This window comes from Pieris napi, chromosome 17, assembly GCF_905475465.1.
Source record: "Pieris napi chromosome 17, ilPieNapi1.2, whole genome shotgun sequence".
In the NCBI taxonomy this organism is placed as follows: domain Eukaryota; kingdom Metazoa; phylum Arthropoda; class Insecta; order Lepidoptera; family Pieridae; genus Pieris; species Pieris napi.
Window position 1 is genome coordinate 2,699,113 of NC_062250.1, and position 23,343 is coordinate 2,722,455.

The 23,343-nt window shown below is 34.7% G+C and overlaps 1 protein-coding gene across 1 annotated transcript in view; it reads right to left on the bottom strand.

Annotated features, from left to right (window-relative positions):
- LOC125057644 (phospholipid-transporting ATPase VD) overlaps positions 1-22,884 on the bottom strand; it is a 68,637-nt gene extending 45,753 nt beyond the window's left edge. Inside the window, exon 1 of the mRNA XM_047661419.1 lies at positions 21,667-22,884. Within this exon, the coding sequence (XP_047517375.1) occupies positions 21,667-22,478 (812 nt within the window). The 5' untranslated portion in view covers positions 22,479-22,884. The remainder of the gene's footprint in view (positions 1-21,666) is intronic.
- Positions 22,885-23,343: the final 459 nt, after the last annotated feature.

Genomic DNA, 23,343 nt, shown 5'->3' on the forward strand with positions numbered 1-23,343 from the left:
ACAATTCAAAAAGGAGCACGAAATTAAGTTGTTTATTTTAATTCTATAACAACACAATTGAAACAGATGCAAAGGTTCGCAAAACCAATTATGGACTTGACAAATCATTATAAATTTCACACTACCGCAATATTATATGGGGGGCAATACCGCGTCATATGGGGGACAATACAGCGTTATATGGGGGACTGATATTCCGTTATTGGGTACCGCGTTATAGGGAGGATTTCATGTTTGTTATTAATCCTTTTCAGTGCATTTTGGTGGTGCTTTCTTTAAATAAATTTACTATATGTATCTGATTTATGAACATGGACTACTAAACTTAAAACTACTCCCGAGTTAGCACAAAAGAAAGGGTATTTTACTGTAGTTAATCCATACAATGATCGACCTCTAGCTTTTTTACAAAAAAACTGGACATCCTCTTATTACGTAAAGGTACTTCTAAATAGTAATAAACCAAACATTCGACAGTATCAAATATTTTTTGAATATTTCAAATTAGAAGAACTTTGGTATAACATACAAGAACCCAGTTTCTATTCTAAAATAATTACCACAAAACATTGCCCTTGTATTTGTATAATCTAACCTACATTAAACTGAGATCTAGAACATTCTATATCGGTTTCAGTACCGAAAAGTAATAATTAAATTAAAATCTTGTGCAAGTAGCTTCTTTTGTTAGCGGCTCACGGCGAACGATTGCAAATCTAAGTAATGAAAAAATCTCAGATGCAAACAATACCAAATTACTGTTATATCTAACGCTATACATAAAACATATATAATTTTTAAAAAGAGAAAGTTTTTGTTCTTTGAGGTTTATTGACCAGTAGATTTAGCTTGATTATTTATATTGCCGTGTTGGCAATATAAATAATCAAGCGAATGGCTTGAGCGTGCGACTCTCATCCCTGAGGTTGTAGGTTCGATCCCCAGCTGTGCACTAATGGATTTTCTTTCTATATGCGCATTTAACATTCGATCGATCATGGAAACATCATGAGGAAACCCAAAAAATTCGACGACGTGTGTCAGGCAATAGATAAAGAAATCTGAGGCCCAGACCTAAAAAGCATCGGTTCGAGGCTCGAGCACAACGCTTGCATTATAAAGATTATAAATAACGAAAGTTTCAAATATTTATTTTCGCTTACTTTTTGTTTTGCATCTGCAAATTCAATTATAATACTACATTTTTTTTATCGTTATAACGTTTCTGCACACTGTCCCCCTTAATACATGGTACATCGTAAATAACGGGCAAATAGCGCGGCTTAAATAAATATCTCGTATCTTCAATAGGCGAGATCACATCTATCTTTAGCTAAAACCGTAATGTGGACAGTTATCAAAGCAGAATAACCAGTAGAATTCCATAGCATCATTTATCATGAACAATAACCTGCCAGTGCGCATAAAAACTATCCCGTTGTATTTCCAACAATCAACCTTTTACTTAAACCTCGATTAATAGGAGTCATAAATTGCGAAAAACCTCCTATATATTTACATTACATAGAACTAGAATGTCCTACTCCACGTTTTCATAAATATATCCAACACTTTTGAAGTGAAACTTCTTTAGGCGATAATATTAATAATATTAGCGTCACGAAGATGTGCAGCGTTTTTGTCGAAGAAAAGGGAGAGAGTGATTGAGAAAGTGAAAAGGTAAAATTACCTTATAGAAATTCTATTTTGAAAATAAAAATTTCGTAAAGAGAATTTATGAAATATTAGTATTTTATATTAATTATGCAATTTATTGAAACCGCAAATGACAAATTGTAAATTAAAATACCACGTGTTTCGACACTTTTAATATTTTAGTGACAATTAAAGTCATTAAATTCCTAACATATCTTCCTTTTCCCTCCCTCTAAGTCTCGGAAATCTAAAGTTTTAGATTTGTATAAATATGAACAAGACTTAAAAATTAGTTTGCCAAAGAAGTTTCAGTTCTGACATGTGCTTTGTGCGCACGAATTTTTTTTTGTAGAAAAGGGGCCAAACGGACAAGATCTGATGTTAACTAATACCCACGCCCGCAGACACTCTGCCAGAAGGCTCATAAGTGTCTTGCCGACCTTTTAAGAATTGATACGATTCTTGAAAAGCCCTAAGTCGAATTGGTGATGAGCGTGGGTAGTGAGCGGCAAAAAGTGCCTTAATGCTCAGTTGTATATATATATATTGGATATAGTAAGGTAATAAAATAAGATTGACCAGCATGAGCTCAGAGAGCACGGAATTTTTCTTTTGCCAGATCTCGCCATCATTCAGCTATGTCTTTGGAGGAGAGATTTTTGTGGAGATGTCTTTGTACAAATCTGCTGCTGCAAATCTGACACTGCTGACTTAGAGAATAATAATAAAGTATAATATAAAACTCAGAACTGTGAAGCTTACTGTTAATATTAATAATACCTATTCATAGACTGTTCAACTATAATCTTTGACGACGTACAATGATTAGCAAATGGTTGCAATTAGAAATAATTATCGTTTTAAAGAGAACTTATTAGCGAAGTCTTACCGTACACTTTGCATACACGTTAGCTGTTACACATATTATTAGGAAATGAATTCATCGTATAATTACTAGAAACGTCTAAATTATTGCTATTATTATGTGTTCTTAGTAAGTTAGATGTCAGTTGTAATTGTATATCATCAAATATTTTCAGGGGTATAACAGACTGTATGGGTAGATTGCCATGTGAATGGATTTCACGAACTGCATTGCTTATACTGTAGGCTCCTAAAAAGTATTTCATTCCGTGTTCGTTATTATTACCTCGATTCTGCACCAGTACTGATATTTGCGAAAGATTCGGCAAGACAAAGGGACAAATTTACGTTTTTATTTTCAAATAGTAATATAATTAGTAGTTTAAAAGGTAGTATGTAAGTTAGGCTTTTTGGTTTTGTTGCAAGGAAATAAATAAATGAAACCTAAAAACTCTTGTGTATTATGGTTTTATACTCGGTGCATAGGTTTTTATATTATGATCACGTTGTTACCTTTCTCTGTTATCAGTCTGTGAACGTTCTTTAGCCTGTAACGATACAGGTATATAAAAATAAACCGTTAATTTATATGACAAAAACTTCACATCAAATTGATAACCTCCTTCGATTGTTTTTTTTTTTAATTAAAAACAGGTTAAGACAAAAGTAAATTTCCCAGACATAATTAATTATTTAATGACTTTTCTAACATATAAAACTTTACGTGTATGTTATTTACAGGGCGTATATATACTAAGACTGCGTGTTATCGAAATCCATAATTAATCATTAAATATTTGTATGCATCCATAATGTCCGTTTCTGATTGCACGCTTAGAAAACCTATTCGAATAACGTATTCCTTGATTTTTAAATACTAATATTAAAATTATTCACGTTTAATGTTCGATTTAACATTGTTCTTGTTAAAAACCTGCAAGGAAAGCTATTTTTTTTAACAATTATTTAAACGTAGCAACAATTTATAATTGGAACTAGAGGTTATTTATATTACAATCATTACAAAAACACGTGTTCATATCAAGCAATATTCGTTCCCAATTGAAGTGCGCATCTATTACTGTAATACTCAACAAGAATCGAAGAGATTTTAGTGAAGTTTATTATTCCGCGTTCAATAATATTTCATATATATATAAATTTTACTACCTCAAAAGTGGTAAAATTATTGTTTTTAAACTGTGAATTGTTTTTTTTTTGTCAATAAATTACCCGACATAATTTTTATTTATTTATATAAGGAAATCTTTCTCATCGAAATCATAATTGTATACAAACATGACTGCAGAATGGTAGACAAGTAGATAATACATTAAGAGACCACACATAACACGACGTAAAGACTAATTATTATAATAATGAAAAAAATACAAGAAGTAAAGCAATTGTTTTAATATATTCCTAAATGAAGCAGTAGAATGCGAAAACGCACGAAATCCAATATTGGTTCTGGGAGTAGTTGGATAAAGAGTTCTGGTAGAAGTTAGGTTAAAAGTTCTGGGAGTAGTTAGGGTAAAAGTTCTGGGAGTTGTTAGGTTAAGAGTTCTGGTAGTAGATAGGTTAAGAGTTCTGGGAGTATTTAGGTTAAGAGTTCTGGGAGTAGTTAAATTATAAGTTCTGGGAGTAGTTAGGTTATGTTCTATGTGAGCGTAGAGGCCACACCTAAGCCAAGTTTAGTTTATTTAAATGTTCTAAACACGTTCGATTCGGTTTAATATTTCCACTGAAATTTTGTTACTGCGTCAATTTAAAAACATAAAAATTTCAGCTTTGTATCAGCACCACTGCTTTATTGGCATTAAATTACTTGTATCAGTCCATAAAATTTCACAAAGTATTCTACAAATCGCTTCAAAACAATTCCTTATAATTAATGATACAACTTTAAAATTGCTTTCTACATTTATAACAAAAGACACTGGCAAATTGCCATAATGAGTGCCGTGTTTTATTGTCCATATGCTAGAATAATTTAGGTCTGTGACCTAATTAACGTGAACTACTTTATATAAACTTAATATTATATGATATTAAGCGTTTGGCTTATTATATATATATATATGCAATGAAATCGGAGATAAGATTATTTAGTAAAGAAAATTGTCCGTTTATTAATTTATTCAGTGCTACACAACACTATTTATTAAGAGCAGTGTTGGCCTAGTGGCTTCAGCGTGCGACTACCCTGAGGTCGTAGATTCGAACCCCGGCTGTGCATCAATGGTGTTTCATTCTAGATTTATTGTAAATCGGAATACCCAGTACTCTTTTGAAGAAAATGACGACTTAGTTACGACATATTAATTATTGTGCGGTGATCTTTATATATTTAAAACTACCATGATATATTATATTAGACCTTGTCTTACTCAATCATTAACGTCCAAATTTTACGGTTTACTGATAAATCGTAAAACCATAGACACGTTTTAGTACAAACATAAATTATTATGATTTATTTATTATTAATAAAAATTTAACTAGATGCCTATATTGAATTTAAATTAACGTCTTGCATTTATATAATGAACTGAAATTTATTTGGCAAAGTCCAAAATAAGCGATAAGTACCTATGACTCCTGTACAACAATAATATATTGGTAAAAGTAGTAAAAAACGTGTGAGGATTGGGTAAGTGGAATCCACTCTGCCTCAATCTTCTTTAATAAATATATAATATGTATAATAATAAATATATAAAGAGGTAAGATTTGATTTTTTGTTTGTTTGAAATGAATAGGCTCCGAAACTACTAGACCGATTTCAAAAATTCTTTCACCGTTGGCAAGCTACACTATTCCCGAGTGACATAGGCTACTTCATTTTAAAAAAAATAGGGATGCTTACTAAAACTTGAATAATCTAACCCAAGGTGTAAAACATTAACAAAAAACTTCCTTCAATAGCGTGCGCTGCGAAAACTATTAATGATAGAACAAAATGATGTATTACAATTTTTCAGGATACATCACTATCTATAAAAAATGTCGCGACAGCATGCCTTTTATAGTTACGTCACAATAAGCGTCTTTTTTTTTTAATGAAATACCACCGCTAGAAAAGGCTCTTTATTCGTACCTAGGTATTGATCCTTATCAAAATAAATACCAACATTTCACATTAGCTACAATTTAATAGCATAACCACCAAAAAAGCATGGTGGATTGGTGTTCTCCTGCCGTTTCTCTTGAATAGTTTACTACTATGTAATATAACAAAAATCTTAGCCACAGCAACGCTTGGCCGAGTCTTGAATAAATACAATTCGTTTCTGACATGAGTTAGACAAGCGCTAAGTTTCGACTCAGAAGCATTCCCTAAGAAACATTAGAGTAGTAGCTAAGTACGCTTTATAAATAAACAAAAGGTGGGTTGTCTAAATCACTCAACGTCACACGACACTTCTATTCTATTGTCATGTTAAGAATCTATTATAACAGTATACAATGTCTCTGATAACTATTGTCTTAATACAGATTTCTTTCTTCACACATGAGACCGAACTTTATTCAAGGTTTACACGAACGTACTATGTTTAAAACGTACTATGACATACGCATCTATGAAATGCATAAAAAAATCAGTGGCGCTACAATCTCTTTAGGTCTTGGCCTCAGATTTCTGAATCTATTTCATGATCATTTCTAAATCTAATAGGCAAGTAGGTGATCAGCCTCCAGTGCCTTACACACGACGTCGACTTTTTGGGTCTAAGACATGTCAGTTTCCTGACGATGTTTTCCTTCACCGTTCGAGCAAATGTTAAATGCACAATAAAGAAAGTCCATTGGTCAAGCCGGGGATCGAACCTACGACCACAGGTAGGAGAGTCGCATGCTGAAGCCACTAGGCTAACATAGCTCTATGAAATGCATACATTTACCTAATACTTAACTTTGGTTGCAAAAACGTTGAAGAGCCTCGTCTAATTTACGCAACGCGAGACGTAAGTTCTAATGAAATTTGTCCGACAAATATTGCGGAAGAATGCTTAAACAAATAAAGCTGAGTGTAAAGTAATGACTAGGTTACTCCGACTATTATGTAAAGAGTCATAATCCTATCAAATATTGCGATGGGCACAATATTTATTAGTGACCATTGAACCTACGCAAATTGTTAAGTTTCATTTTGTTAAGAATTGGCTTAAACAATTCATAACATTCATAATTTCGAAACGCTTCTCTAGACAAGATGGCGTCGAAAGCCCGTAACGTACCAAGCTTGTAATATATAAACAAACTTTAAGTTTTTTACGTATTAATTATCACTTTTTAATTACATAAATACACATATATTTCGATCCGTCGATATTATTTACGAACATGCACTTCATCGTCGATTTAACTAATCTGTGACTGTTTTTACTTTTTACGTTACACACAAATCAATATTTTTAATAATTAATTTTTTTGATAAATTAATGATGATTTAATGGTTGTTTTACACCATATCCAAAGCCACATTTTATACGTATTACTACTTAGGTACTCGCGATTGCACTTAAACTGTCAAAAAGCCTGCGTATTTATGATTTAGGTATAAATAATTACCAAACTAGTAACAGATTTTCCGGGAAAACAAATAGCGAACAATCGTTTTAAAAACTCCGGGAGACTGTAATACTTTTCATTAATCGCTCGTTTTCATCTTTAACTGGCGGTTACAATAAGCTATGCAATTCGTGGAAATACTACTTCAGGTCTTATTGCTTCAGGGTAGAACTAGTTTATATAAGTTGTATCATAATATTATTAAGCTGTTAAATATTAATTTGACAACGACGTTTTCGACGTTTAAGATGGTAATTTAATTTAAATGAGTATATAATATAATACTAGCCGTTTCCCGCCCGCTTTGCTGGGCGAAATAAATACAATTTTATGTTGTGTGTTTCATATTTTTTTCATATTTTTATTATTCTTCTTTTTAACTTCCCGCTAAGAAAATTGAAAAATTTCGAAAATCGAGTTTTTAACAGATGTTGACGTATTGAGGTTCTAGGAAGCCTCCCCGAATGTTTCCGCGGTGAAGTCCGTATGTATAAATTTTCATAAAAGTAAAACAACAATAAAAAAATAAAGGAACGTTGGAATTTAAAAAAGTGGTTTAGGCGTGAAGGAGCCTCAAAAGAAGACCATTTTTCTTATATATATATGTAAGAAGATAGATAACAACCGAAGCTATTTTAATTATTAAAAATCAACCTATACAGATAACGCTTTTCTAATGTCGGCTGTTTTTTTTTCTTTTATCTATGGATACTAACTAGAAACAATTTTACTCACCTACACGCATACTTGCATATTTTATGAACGTAGCAACATCGTATTCTAGATTGTAATGAATTTTGGAGTTAATCCATATCTCCAAAAATTACGTTCATTTGGCCTTGACTATTCCGTAACCCCCGAATAGGTGAAACACTGAATAGGAGAAACTGTTGAAAACTTGTGTGGAATAAAAACCGCCTTACCAACAAAGGTGATCTGTCTTATAACTGAAACAATGCTAAATCTGTTTCAGAACCGCCAGGACAATAATCGGTGCATTCCACTAACTAAATATTGAATAATTTTTAACATAGCGTGTATCGGAAGTATTACACGCCGACCTTAAGTCGTGCTATGTGCTATTTAACCTTTATAAATATCCGGCTATCGTTCACGGTTACGTTTAATGCCAATAAAATTCTTAATTGAATTATCATTGAATAATTTAAATTAAAAAGAGAGTTACACACACAGGAGAAACTATGTTACTACAGTCAAAACCGTTTACCGACATCGTTTAGAACAACATACCTAGTCCATTGAAATGCTACTATTTGAGGGCCAAACATTTGATAGAGGACGGTTGGCGCTTTTGTCCCCCGGCCGCCATGTTGGAAAAAGGGGTGAAAACACGTTTTTGGCTATATCGCCTAAACTATCCAGCGTACATAAAATTTGAAAAGACACATTTTGTAGAAAATCGCTGTGCCTACAATCTATTTGACTTTTTATCATAAATCCAAAATTCAAAAAGTTATAGGTAAAAAAAACATTAGAGGTGTCAAGGGACACCCGGATGGAACGATATTCCTTTCGATTAATTTATATGTTAATTGGTATCATAACAGTATGATAGATTTTCTCGACACCAATCTTACGACGAAAAAAAAAGCCAACATCACGAGGTGTTCTCAGGCGGTCACCCATCCAAGTACTGACCTCGCCCGACGTTGCTTAACTTCGACGATCGGACGAGAACCGGTGTATTACAATAGCAAATAGCAAAAAAGTGTCGTGACAACTTTTCGTAAGAATTTTTTCCGTCTAGCCCCGTTTCACAACGCGCGATAAGGAACTTCGTTCCAAAAGTTTCCTATTTTGCTTAATAACTTTTTTTCTTTATGTCAGAACAATTTTGTAGAGGATCTCTTTCAGAAGATGACGACATTATAGACGAATACTAAATATATTAAATATACAGCCCTCTACATGGTTTACGTAAAGCCACCAAGATTCGAAATAAACACAAATTACGCCCTAAACATACCGCTTAACAAAATGGGTGTGTTTGATTGTTTGAAAAGAAGTTTTCAGAGATCTACGGTGTTCCTCGGAATAGTTTGTTTCGGCTATCCTACAACATATGTCTATGAAGGTAAATGAAGTTGGTTAACGTAGAGACACAGACGGCTAATAGGACGGTGATGTTCTTCTAGTACCCCTTTTTGTATTTTGTCATTGAAAAAACTACTGATACAATTGTTTTAAGTGGAGTCCATTCGAAGCCAACAGTTTACCAAATTTTAATTGTTAATAAAGTTATGTCATTTATTTCTTTTTATTTTCCGTTATCAGTTTTCCTCAATTTACATGATATCTTATCAAATAGTTGGTACGGAATTAATGGAATGAAATTGGGGAAAAATATGCAAAATTGGTTTTCCGCATGTAAGTACTGATATCAGATTAATTAACTAAATTTAATAGCTTAAGAGTAAATATAAAATATTGGTCCGTCTGAATCAAATCAACACACAAAATATCTCTAGTAAAGGTATTATATTTTTACGACCAAATTTGAGCAGTCCGATGTCGTTATAACAGATTTTGACTGTATTATATATCATGCGCACTACGAATTTTTTTTTATAGCTCTGGCACGATTTGTGCATTAGCCAGCGTCAAGTATAGGTTTTTTATAATTCGTGCTTGTCTTTAGAAATTCGACCGTATCCTCCATGTACGGTTTAGGCACTCGCCCGGTACCGCACAACAAATTTAAATTAATTTAAAACTTGCCCTCGAACCGGGAATCTAACCCGGTACCCCTCACCTAGCTGCCACTTAATAAGACCGCTAGGCTATGAGGCCCCCACTACGAGTTATAACGCGCTATCTAAAAGTCAACAAATAAAAAAAACATAAAGCAAGTATTCTGCTTCCACCAGGGTCTTGACTTCGATCATAAAATATTAAATCTTACACGTCAATGAAATATGTATGAGCACATCCATCATTTCACTTAGCATTACATTAATTTCCGAAACTTTGAAAATCGTTTCTTTGTTAAACATTTTAACGGTTTGTTGTACGTTTGTTGTCAGGTTAAAACCTTGAACAATGACCTATTTAGTTTGTCGGTACAGACACACCCTTTCTCAAATATTCATGTAATTCGAAATCACGCGACGATGAATGAATGACGTTGTAATTATTTGAAGTTCATAGAAATGTTTATTACTATACCATTACAACAGTTTAGTGCCTTTTTTCAGTACATATAAAATGATTTATACAAGATTGCAACCTCTTCATACTGTTTAAAATTTATTAAACTTATTGAGAAGGGTGAAGGCTTACAAAATTTAATTATTATAAATAAATAATTATTAAAAAAAATATGTTTATTATGGAATATAAGATACAGGTATCACTTATTCCACGTCATTAAATTTGAATAGGTAGACATCCCTACTCATCGGCAAAGAAGACAGAGGCCGAGAGAAAAAGCCGGCGTAAAAAACTCTCGGTACTCTTTTAAAATAGCTAATCATCAAACAACACTTGTGTAGTATACCGAAGCACACTAGTGTGTGTGAGTGGAGTCAGTCGACTGCCTACCGCCGCAGCGTGCGGACGTTACTTGAGTTCGGGGATCGTACCGCTTATAAAGTGAACCTATTGGTGGTGTTTCTGAGTATTTTACAAGTGGCGACGACGGAAAATGTAAGTTTTGAAAGACATAAGGAAACATGGTATGTAAGGAAGGAACGCGTGTGAAAGAGAAATGTAAGTTTGTTTTTATATAATGTTGAACCGTGACTGTTTTATCAGTCTTTTATATTGTCAACAAACGAAAAGGTTTCATAAAATAAGTACCGGCCAACCTGCCAAACGAAATAATGCGCGTTAGTAACAATGAGTCACGAGTTTGCACCTGTGTGCTGCGCTTGTTGTTTTTATTATATTGTTCATAATTATATTGTTCACAATTTGATAATCGCTTTTATTATATTATAAAAGGAAATAAAACAAACAAGCGCTGCTACAAGAAGGTGTTGACTAAATGTCATAAAATACCAAATATGTTAGGTACATATTTGGGCCTGATTTTGTATTTCTCATACACGTTCTAGTTACAGTTACAATGGTTGGTTGGTCAGTTTGAGAGACCAATGTTTTGCTATCACGGCCAATATGAAGCCGCGTATCGACTACGCGCTCCAAGAGGGCGAACATTGGCGCGCGCTCCAGCCGCGCGCAATGGATACCACTTTGGAACGCGCGCCAATGTGTTCGTTGGAGCGCCCGAACATGGAGCGGTCCGTTCCGACAGATGTCGGTTTTTTACCACGCATCAATCGTGGCGCGCGCGCCAGTTGGGACGGACATATCGTATTTTTTTGTGTTTGTTGCGCTCCCAATTATGGATAACCAAAGTTGCTGTAAATTAATACAACTGTATGGTACAAAAGAACTACTGTGGAATAGCAAAAGTTCTTCGTATCATAATAAATCGCTTAGAGAAGATGCTTGGAGAGAAATCAGTAGTGAAATGGGAGTCCCTATGCCGGAATTAAAGAAAAAAATGACTGTGCTCCTATTATCGTACAGAAGAGAAAAATTGAGAGTATCTAAAAGCCAAGCTGACTGGCTTCCATGATGAAGGGTCGAACACTGGAACAGTTGCCACGCGCGCCAGGCGCGCTTAGTTGATATACTTCAAATATTTGGAACGCGTTTCGCGGAACGCACTCTCGGAGCGGTCATTCATGGCGCGCGCGCCAGGAGCGCGTAATCGATACCCAGCTTGATAGGTCTTGACGATTAGTAGATAGCAATAGTTAGATCAATATGAAAGATCGATGTTTTGAGAGGTCAATTTGAGAGACCCATGTTTTGCTATCACGGCCAATATGATAGGTCTTGACGATTAGTAGATAGCAATGGTTAGATCAATATGAAAGATCGATGTTTTGTGAGGTCAATTTGAGAGACCCATGTTTTCTATCACGGCCAATAAGATAGGTCTTTACCATTAGAAGCCATGATCAATATGAAAGATAGTGGTTTTGTAAGGTCAATATGATAGGCCAAAACGTTCTTAAAGTCAATAAGATAGACTAAGAGAATGGTGTTAAGGTCAATATGATAGGCCAAAACGTTCTTAAAGTCAATAAGATAGACTAAGAGAATGGTGTTAAGGTCAATATGATAGGCCAAAACGTTCTTAAAGTCAATAAGATAGACTAAGAGAATGGTGTTAAGGTCAATATGATAGGCCAAAACGTTCTTAAAGTCAATAAGATAGACTAAGATAATGTTGTTAAGGTCAATATGACAGACCAAAATGTTCTTAAAGTCAATAAGATAGACTAAGATAATGTTGTTAAGGTCAATATGACAGGCCAAAACGTTCTTAAAGTCAATAAGATAGACTAAGATAATGTTGTTAAGGTCAATATGACAGACCAAAACGTTCTTTAAGTCAATAAGATAGACTAATTCTGAGTACATGCTTTAAAGTCAATTTGATAGACTACTTTTATTAATAAGGTTTATTAGATTAGACCGTATTTGGTTTAGTGACAATAATCATTGATATTGAGATCAGATTATTGTGCAAAGTATGCGTGATGAATGTTTCGTAAATAAATAAGATATATTTATACGGGTATAAACCTGTAGGTGATTAGTTAACGTGTCGTAATGATACAGTGATGTGTTCTGACAAGAACAGATCAGAATAGATACGGTCGTGTGTTCTGAAAAGAACAGTTCATCATTGTCGTAAGACACGGTAATATGTCCTGAAAAGGACAGTTGTTAAACGTTTTCGTAAGATACGATAATATTGTTCTGAAAAGAACAGTTTATTAGCGTTATCGTAAGACGATATCGAAGTGTTCTGAGAAGAACAAGTTCGTACGTTTCGATGGCTACGCGCAGAAAAGGGTAAACTTTTTGCCGCGCCGCGTTTTATCGCCTGCCCTGGTACCTGCGCAACCAATCAACCCTCCGCATTTTGACACCACATGTTACTACTAGTTATCACTCCGATATAGCTCAGATAACACCAGCGTTTCCAGGCCTTGATCATTTCGAGTGCGAAGGCAACCAAGTCTCAGTAGGAATCCGTTGGGAAAAATGGAGAAGAGCACTAGACATATAATTTTTGGTCGCTAATATTGATTCAAGCATTAAAAAGCGAGCTTCTTTATTATACGTTGGTGGGCTTGCATTGCAAGAGGTGTATTACAACTTGCCTGGAGCTCATGTCGATGAGATCGATGGCGCTGACGTTTATGAAATTGCTATACAAAAATTAAATGAATATTTTTCAACAAAACAAAGCAGATACTACGAACGATATTATTAGACTAATGAAACAAGAGGAAGGGGAGAAGTTTGAAGCTTTCCTTTTACAGTTGCGAACTCAAGCTGGTACCTAAATGCCAGTTTACAGCTAAAGATGAACACTTAATAGACCACATCGTAGAAAAGGCCCGAAGCTCAGAATTAAGGAAGAAAATCCTGACAGGTGGAGATTCGATAACACTTCAACAAGTAATTACAATTGCTATTACGCTTAAGACGGTTAACAAACAGTTTGATTCGTTTGATAAGCAAGGATCAAGTAAAACTTTTGATACGAAAATTCAGAAATTAACCGGGTAGATGCAAGGAAATTACGTGCGGTTCGAAACTCAGCGAAAACATGTTTTCGTTGCGGCAACAGCAAACATTTATCATTTGATAATAATTGGCCAGACAGAGATAAAAAAAAATGTTTAAAATGTGGAGTCGTTGGTCATTTTAGGGATTATTGTAAGACCAAGGTACAAAAACGGACAATACATACACGAAATGACGAATACAATGGAACAAAGACACTGTAAATAAATACAGGAACACACTAAGTTACCGATGAAGTGGATCTATGTATCCCATATAGATAATGACACAACTATCAATAATTGTAAAATGGGTGGAGAAATTGTTGTCCGGTTGTGAAGGGACAGCCAATTGTACTGACATTGTAGTACATGGATCTGATGAGTTGCAATACGATAAACGGCTTGAAAATGTGTTACAAATACTGAAAGATAATTAATGTTCTTCTTAACCACGACAAATGCAAGATGCGACAAACAAAATTGCGATACGACACACAAAATTGAATTTCTGGGACATCTACTAACTGAAAAAGGAATAAAGCCATTGGACAAATACATTAAAGTAATCCAGGCTTCAAAAAAACCCTCCAACATTGAAGAGATACAGAGTTTTCTTGGACTCGTTAAATACGTCGGTAAATGGATACCCAATTCAGAAACACTTACATAACCCCTTTCGGCAAATAATAAGACTTAGATTGAGCAGATCTACTAACATTAAAATACTGGACAGACGTTCATTCGAAGACTCTTCATTTGAGACCCTCAAGATACGACTGTCAAACTTAAAAACACTTGGCTACTACAACCCGGTGGATAGAACGCAAATAATAGCAGATGCGTCTCCAGTTGGTCTTGGTGCGGTGCTCGTACAAATTGATCGTCACGGACCTCGGATAATTGGGTTCGGCAATAAAAGTATTACTGATTGCGAGAAGAGATACTGTCAAACGGAGAAAGAAGCCTGGCTCTGGTATGGGCAGTAGAACATTTTAAGATTTATCTACTGGGCAAAGAGGTTGAGCTCATAAGTGACCACAAGCCTTTGGAAACTATCTACGGTAACAGATCCAAGCCTGGTGCACGCATTGAACGATGGGTTCTGCGGCTGCAGGCTTACATGTATAAAGTAGTCTACCGGTCAGCGAAAGAGCACATCGCATACCCTATTTCACGCCTTTGCCACTCTGCCTACCCAGTTCCATTCGACAATGAAAACTACATAAATGCAATTGTAGAATACAGCAGACCGATAGCAGTTCCACTTGTTGAAATTTAAACAGCCAATGCAACAGACAGGGAAATAATAGCATTAAGAAGTGGTGTTTTGAAGATAAGTGGAATGAGTGCTATAAGGTAATAAAGCCCTCAGAGAGAATAAACTTATTATTCTTAAACAACGTCGTGATCGAGTTCTTGAGGCTGCTCACCAAAGACATCCTGGCTTTGTTGCCATGAAAGGTCGTCTAAGAACAAAGGTTTGTTGGCCTAAAATTGATAGGGATGCTGAAAGTCGTGTTAAAACCTGTAAAGGTTGTACGCTGGTTTCATCACCTAAACCTCATCCAATTAAAAGACAAGACCTTCCAAGTGAGCCTTGTCTTGATGTGGCGGTATACTTTTTGGGACCATTACCATCAAACGATTACCTACTTATACTAGTAGACTACTACAGTAGGTATAAGGAGATTAAAATTATTAAGAACATTACTGCTACAGAAACCATTATAAATCTCAAGGAATTATTTTCTCGATTGGGATATCCTGCAACCCTAACTTCCGATAGTGGCAATCAATTTACAAGTCACAATTTCAAAGCGTTTTGTAAGGAGTGCGCGATTGTAATTTACAATTCAATACCCTATTGGCCACAGGTTAATAAAAAAGGTAGGTGAAAAGGATTGGAAAGAGGACCTTCTAGAAAACCTTGTAATGTACAACAGCACCCCTCATACAGTAACAGGAAAAACCCCGGCTGAACTCTTCTTTCGTAGACAGTTTCGAGATAAAATTCAGACATGGAACATAAAGTCATATATTCAGATTTTATAGACAGAGATAGGGAGAATAAAGAAAAAGGAAAGGAATATGCTGATAGGAAGAGAAAAGCGGCGAATAGTCATTTGGGAATTGGGGAAAATCTAGACGTCAAAATATGATGAGAGGAAATAAATTGGCTCCTAATTGTGGTCCAGAGTCTCACACGGTAACAGATGTAACGGTGGAGACATTAGGGTAAGAAATGATTCAACGGGGAAAGAATACCGCAGAAATGTTGTCCACCTTAAGAGGGTTGAAAATGGTGAGTGGCAAATCATTAACCACCACGCAGACGACGGGGTAAATGGTAACGAAAATGAAGATTAATGACTTATCATCCTAAAATGTAAAAGAAACAAAATTAAAGTTAATCTTCGAATCATTTGATAAGTTTTTATTAATTTTAATAAGGAAGGGATGTAGTATACCGAAGCACACTAGTGTGTGTGAGTGGAGTCAGTCGACTGCCTACCGCCGCAGCGTGCGGACGTTACTTGAGTTCGGGGATCGTACCGCTTATAAAGTGAACCTATTGGTGGTGTTTCTGAGTATTTTACAACTTGTTTTAAAACAAATATCGCAAATGAATTAGTAAGTAAGTAGCCTGTCTAGCACTAGTCCCAGGCCCTTTTATCAACTAGATAATCGTTAAGTTTATAGTAAGCCTTTTTAAACAGCTTTTCTTTCATACATTTCTTAAATTTGTTAAAAGGCAGAGATAAAAGAGCCTCTGGGATTTTATTAAAGAAAAGTATCCCTGTCCCTTCCCTTCCTTTCGTGGCTTAAGTTCGACTCTCATGCCTGAGGTTTGTCTCTGGTTGGAATACATCTTAAGGATAGCGACATGGTTTTTTTTACTGATGTTCTGTCTCAAATCCAAAAATCAACGATATGTTTTTTTTCTTACAGGAGGCAGACAGGCAGACGGGCATCTGATGTTAAGTGACACCGCCGCCCATGAACACTCGCACTGCCATAATCGCAAGTCCGCTGCCGGCCTTTTAAGAATTGGTACGCTCTTTTCTTGAAGGGCCCTAAGTGAAATTGCTCGAAAATACTTCAGGCAGCTGGCAGCAAAATATGACAATATCTACGTATATGGAAAACTACAAAAAACCCAATTAATACGGCCTTCTAAATTTATTATGTAATAATAAAATATCAATTAATATAAGGAAAATTGGTACCTAAGGAAGGAAATATATTGCAAAAATGTCACAACTATTTGCTATTATAAAACTTTATGAAGTAACAAAGTATGCAAGCAAAAGCAAAAATAAATAATTAAAAAATAATAATTAAAAACGCTCAGTTGTGGCAAGACGGACGTCTAGCTGATACGGATGCGTACGTCGATTCTGCTTTGACGGACCGATTATTATGAAACTCAGTTGCACCTAGTCCGAACAACTCCTCTGAACATGTGTCAGACAGAAGGCTGATCACCTACTTGTCTATGAAATAAAAATAACCAACACGGATGTAATCTGGAGCCTGCGGTTCTAGCCCCATAGACATTAGTGTGAGTTAACTAACAACATGCTATAAAGCAAGAAAAATATATTTCTTTAATTGTAAAACTATAATAACTTTTCTAACATTTTTTATTAGATTTTTAGTTCCATTAATTGTTGAAATAATTAACGTTACTAAGGATAAAATACAAGAAATTAAATGCTGTATTTTTTTCTGAAACGTGCCGTTAAAGAGGAAATAAAGCTGTTACAACACAACTAACGTAATAAACAATCAGCCGAAGCGAAAAGTTGTAATATCTTTTGTCACGGTGTTTGATCAGATTTTATGCTTTTGGGTAATGTTTTTTATCGCAAAATATCTAATAATGTGCTATATCAACCTCTATGAGAAAGGAAGTTGCTCTTCATTCGAGGATGGGGGAGGAAAGGGAGGATCCGGAACAGTCTAACAACTTTTTTTTTTTAATTTTATGACCTGGTAACATAGACCTTTAAGTCATGCGTCTAACAACTGACAGGCACAACGCCCCAGTGCTGCAGTGGCTAAGGAGTTTATTTTTATTTATTTAACACTTCGTTGCAATAAATACAGAGATATACTTAGACATCATAGACAACTTAGACATCGAGAATGGAACACAATTAATTAAAAATGTAGACGATTAAAAGGAAAATAAAAAAGGACACATGAATCACGATACTTACAGATAAGTTAATACGAAAGTTATTGTTCGGTTTGGCTACGATGTGGACAGGTAATACTTATACAAAAGAGATTTAAAGGATGATAGAGAAGGAGCTAAGCTGACAGGGTCACATATGATGAAATCCATAGCCGGAGACCCTAAGGCCGTTTCTCCACTGCTCCGGTCCGGCAAACGTTAATTACCGATCCGATTTAGAAACTCACAACAGTACTTACGTACTTCTCCACTACTCCGGCATCCGGTTTTTAACGTTCCGATAACTTGCTAGATCGGAACGCGGTGTTTTATGGGTCCAAGTATCCAAGAGATTATTAATTATTATTCACAGGTTTATTTATAGTTTGTTTAATTTGAAAGAATCTGGATAACCTGGACCAAACCAATTTATGTTGCTATTTATTTATATTTTTATACCATAGTATTAGTGAACTATTTATTAAGTAGATTATAATATTTTAAGATAGATATTCAGAATTTAGAACATTTTATTAATAAAATAAAGTATATGGGTTTTAGTTAATATAGGTGTTGCATGATAAATATACAAGTATCGATTATTGTCGGATCGGATATAGTGGAGAAGCGCAATCCGGCGTTCCGATATTTTTCTCATGACTCATTCCGGTATCCGACGCCGGACCGGAGCAGTGGAGAAAGGACCTAAAGGATTCGGAAAGAAAGGAAGAGTTATGTGATGATTCAAATGATATAGTTTTCGAAAGAGCGAAGTCATAGTTAGACTCTGAGGGTAATATTCAGGAACGAGACTAAACGCGAACTGACTTTCGCATGTAAAAATCCAGTACATTTTTGACGTAAGAGTCTTAGGCTTATCAAAGATATTTCGTTTTCCTCATGACGTATTCCTTCATCTTACGACGCAAGTATACAATATATACGTAAGCGATTGGACTTACGTTACTATTTTACACTGCATCATTCAATTGTTTATTACTTTCGTTGTGTGAAACGCGATAAAACAATTTCAATAGGAATTTACGAATGCATTGCTTTTATTAAATAAAAACTTTTATCATATATCTAATATACAATCAGACATCAAAGAAATTAATTTTAAAAAACAAGTGATATCAGATAATAGTTGATAACGCGTTGATAGAACTAATTTAAGAGACGGGTAATAAATGTGATTAAGATTATTATTATAAAAAAGTAACTAAACCTTAACTTTACGAATAAATAATCAAATAGGATTCTTGATAATTATTCAGCAGAAGCAATGCCGTTGCAGAATACGATATTCAAGTCACTCAGTTTAAGTTTATATTCCATAGACTAAACCCTACTTTTGAAATCTATGGAAGCAGAGACTATATTAAATTATAAATCATAATCAATTTTATTTGTTGAGCTTCGATCGTACACCTGCCTGCTCAAATATTCAATCATATGAATGTTTACTTACTTCCGTGATTTCACCATAATGAAACTAAAACAATATTGAACGAGGAAATATCATATGTATTTCCCATTATTTTTAATAGCAACTTACTATTAAAACAGTGTTATTACTTCTACTTTGTTATATACCTTTACTACAGGTGTGGTATTAAAGCATACCAGAAGTTTTTCAATATGACTTGATGAAAAACGGGATTATCATTACGCAAAATGATTTCTGATTTTTATCTGAACGATAAGCATTCAGATTACGTTTATTGCACAATCTGGCTCTGGCACTTGTGATATTATTGATTCCTCTAAAGATAGACCGCGCCAATAACCCACGTATAATTTAATTGTTTTATAAGAATTTTCAAACAAAGAATATTTGGATTGTGGATTTTCATGTAATTTAACAATATTATATAAATAACATGACATTACAGCACGCTACATTCGGGTGGGTACTAGGTTGCTTATAAATTGCACTATTAGAGCATACTGTTCTATGAGTATTACAACTTTCGTGAGAATATCCATGCAAAGTGCCGCGTGAGAATATAGTTTGCGTGTCACAGTCTTTATATTTGAATGATAAATTACAGTTCCAAGTGGTTTAAGTGAGCCGACAAACAAACTGTAATATTGATGACAGGTTTTCTTATTGAATTATGCAGAACGTAAGTAAGGGGTTGTAAATCGGAACGTTAGAAAAATTGTATTTTTTACGTTCGCAAATTTGTGTCTACCTTAAAACAAGTATTATTTTTGGCAATAGGCACGTACCTACTTTCTGAATCTTTCTAGCACAAATAGCGATGTAATTATTAAAATATATAGCGCTTTTTTCCTCAAGATCATAGCCAAAAATTAACGACCATTATGGTCAAACTTTAAATATAAATCTTTAAAATTCGAACGCCGTACAAGGATAATATTTTACAATATGTACGATGCATGTACCACTGTTTCCTTTTATAAGTATTTCCATGGAAGCGTAAAAATATTTTTTTATATTCATATAACTATATCGACTAAGAATGTTCCTTTTATTTTTAATACGTGCTCACAACAGACTTAAGGATTTATCCCTACCCGCAGAAAAATAGGTAATATTACATCGGCAATAATCCTACACTTGAGGGTTTCCTAGGTTCCGAAGCCTGACGTAACGTAATAAACGACCAAGTTACCACTGCATTGCGATTTAATTAACGTTGCAAGTAAATAAGGTCTAGAAAATTGAAATATTAAATAAGAGAGCACTTTAATAACTTCTTAACTTTGTATACAAATTGCAAAACACGTGACCAAAAGAACATAGTATAATATTTCTACGTATTTGTATACGATATTATTCGGAAAAATAGATTTTAGGTACTCTTTTCGTTGGATTGTGACGAATCAAAAGACAATAGGAGATATTTCACGTCGTACGCGAAAGACAGCCGGATGTGGAGCGGTGAAAGTGTTAGTACATATTTGTAAAGACATTGAAGTATTTGCTCATTTTTGCATCACCTACTAAGTTATTATATTTATTTTGATTACATATTCTTGTCAATACCGCGATTTCGTGTAAATACTTTCTGTGAATGGTAAAAATGGCCAATAATTCAACCATGTTTATTGTTACCTAGAGAGAGTAAACATAAATCAAAGAAAAGGTAATATAATTTTCTGGTATTACATCATCACTTAACAATTTTCGTAATTAGTATTTTACTATTAGCAAACTGGGCTTTTGTTTTATTTCCCTTTTAATAACAGGAAACAGAAAATTAGAAATATGCAATGTAAATATCAAATTTGAATTCTGAAAAATGTTAACACTTCTTTTTGTACTGCTAATTGTAAGATAATTACAAGTGATTTTGACAATAATGAAAAACAATCATTATGTAAAGAACATTATTAGCAGCAATATTTGCATGCAAATAAACAGTTTGTTGAACCTTATGATGTAAGTGACATTCAATCACCACATACCCACTGTTTACTAAATGACACAAATGATTTTCATAGGCTCTAAGAGCAAAAGTTTTACTCACATATATAAATTGTACATTTGTGTAACGACAGTTTGTTAAATGTATTAACCTTAGGCCTGTTTTATGTGGGTGTGTGTTGCCTTAGCTGATGTCATTTAGTGTGTTTGTTGTTTATGTTGTGATTGTTTACAATAGAAGATAAAACTAATTGAAAATGGTTTTGTTGTCTATATTAACATGGTAAAATAAGATTTTTGCTGTAAAGAAAAAAGTTGAACAGGAAAAAACCATTTAATTTTAGAGTGATGGACCTGCAATAAAATAAGGTACTTACTTGTTATACACTCTGCAAAATGAATTGTTGATTCTTTTATCTGACTTATGTCTTCTGCGATCCTCAAAAAGGTCCTTGATAGCAGTCACTGTTAGCACAAATAACACTGGTAGCATAGCTACTTCCTTGCCAAATGCATTTACAGCTGGCACCCAGTTCAGAAGCACTATGAATATAAAATACACATTTGCAATCCGGTGGAATTGTTCAAACAAGTTTTTTGGTAAAAATGATAGTAAGGTGTATTTTGTTGTCCTGATTTTGTTATTGCATCTATGACCATTGGGGTGATCTTTAGGAGGTGTCTTATCAGGAATAAGATGGTTAGGTATGACAATAAGATGTCTGTTGTCAATGGCTGGTTGCTGCCTCCGCATAAGCCAAAATACTGCACGTTGCCATCGAGGTACCACAGATGCACGTCGTAAGGTATAAATTGAGTCAGACCGCGACGCCTGTCGGGAATGGCCTCGAACTGATGACAGGCGTGGTTGGGCACTAACAGGTGCAGCATCTCTGTGGCCTGGCGGCAATATGAATTCAGTCCTACTACCGGTGCGGCTGTGGCCAGGCCCAGAGGAAGGTCGGGCTCCTTCGCCAATCTGTCCATGGGATAGGGCACGCTGATGGCCACGCATAGCCGATTTGAGCGGGGGCCTCGAGGTCGCTGGATTCCCAGCCAATATGGGAGTTCCTCCATGGCTTATAGATCGGGAATGTCCTTTTACCTTTGGAAAAAGATAAGTCTGCTCTGGTACCCCCGGCAAACTTGGTACAATCGAAGGTGTCTCTCCACTGCCTTCTGTTGACATTTTTACTCATCTGCAAATCGGAAGAATTACCTTTCCCTTTCATTTAAAATAACAATAAATGTCCACTTAGCACTGTTGTCCCACATTAGTCATTAAAAACTGGGCCGTAAACATTGAAGCATATGGTTTTTATTCACCTGTTCACGGTGGCATTCATCAGTCATCACTCAAAATTTTGGAATTTGCCAAGCACGGAAAACGCAATATTATGTCGGTATAAAAAGGATAAGAAGCACATATTAATTTTATTTAAATCAAAATACTATCAACTAATCACAATTTTGTTTAACCGCCACGAAGAGAAAACAGACGTTACAAAACGTATTGTGTGTACAAGACGGAAACTCAAAATACATTGACACAAAAACTAATTGACACCATCTCGTCCGAAGTGCGGACTTGGCTTATGACATTTGATTTCAACTGATGTTTACGTTCTGCTGTCACCTCAGAAGCTGTTTAGGCTTGACATCGACGTCACTTAATATTGTGCATACATCCACAGACTTAAATAATACTGTCTAATTGTATTTGATTTGCGTGTGCACTATACGTTTAGTTGAAACTCTATTAATTCATATCCGATGAACACGAAATTTATAACATATTCACGTTACTCGATATTTCAAGTGCTTTCAGCAAGTGGTGGTTGGTGAGAGACATACATACATATATACATTCGTTTTTATCAGTTAATTAGGTGTACATGTATTCTCAAGAGGTATAATATATCTAATTTCATACTCATAAACTACAGAACCGATTTTGATGAAACCTGTACTGTTTTGTTGGAAAACACATTTAATTGTAGAGAAATTCCTTACTGCTTAAATAGTTTTTAATAAAGTAATATATTATATTGAAT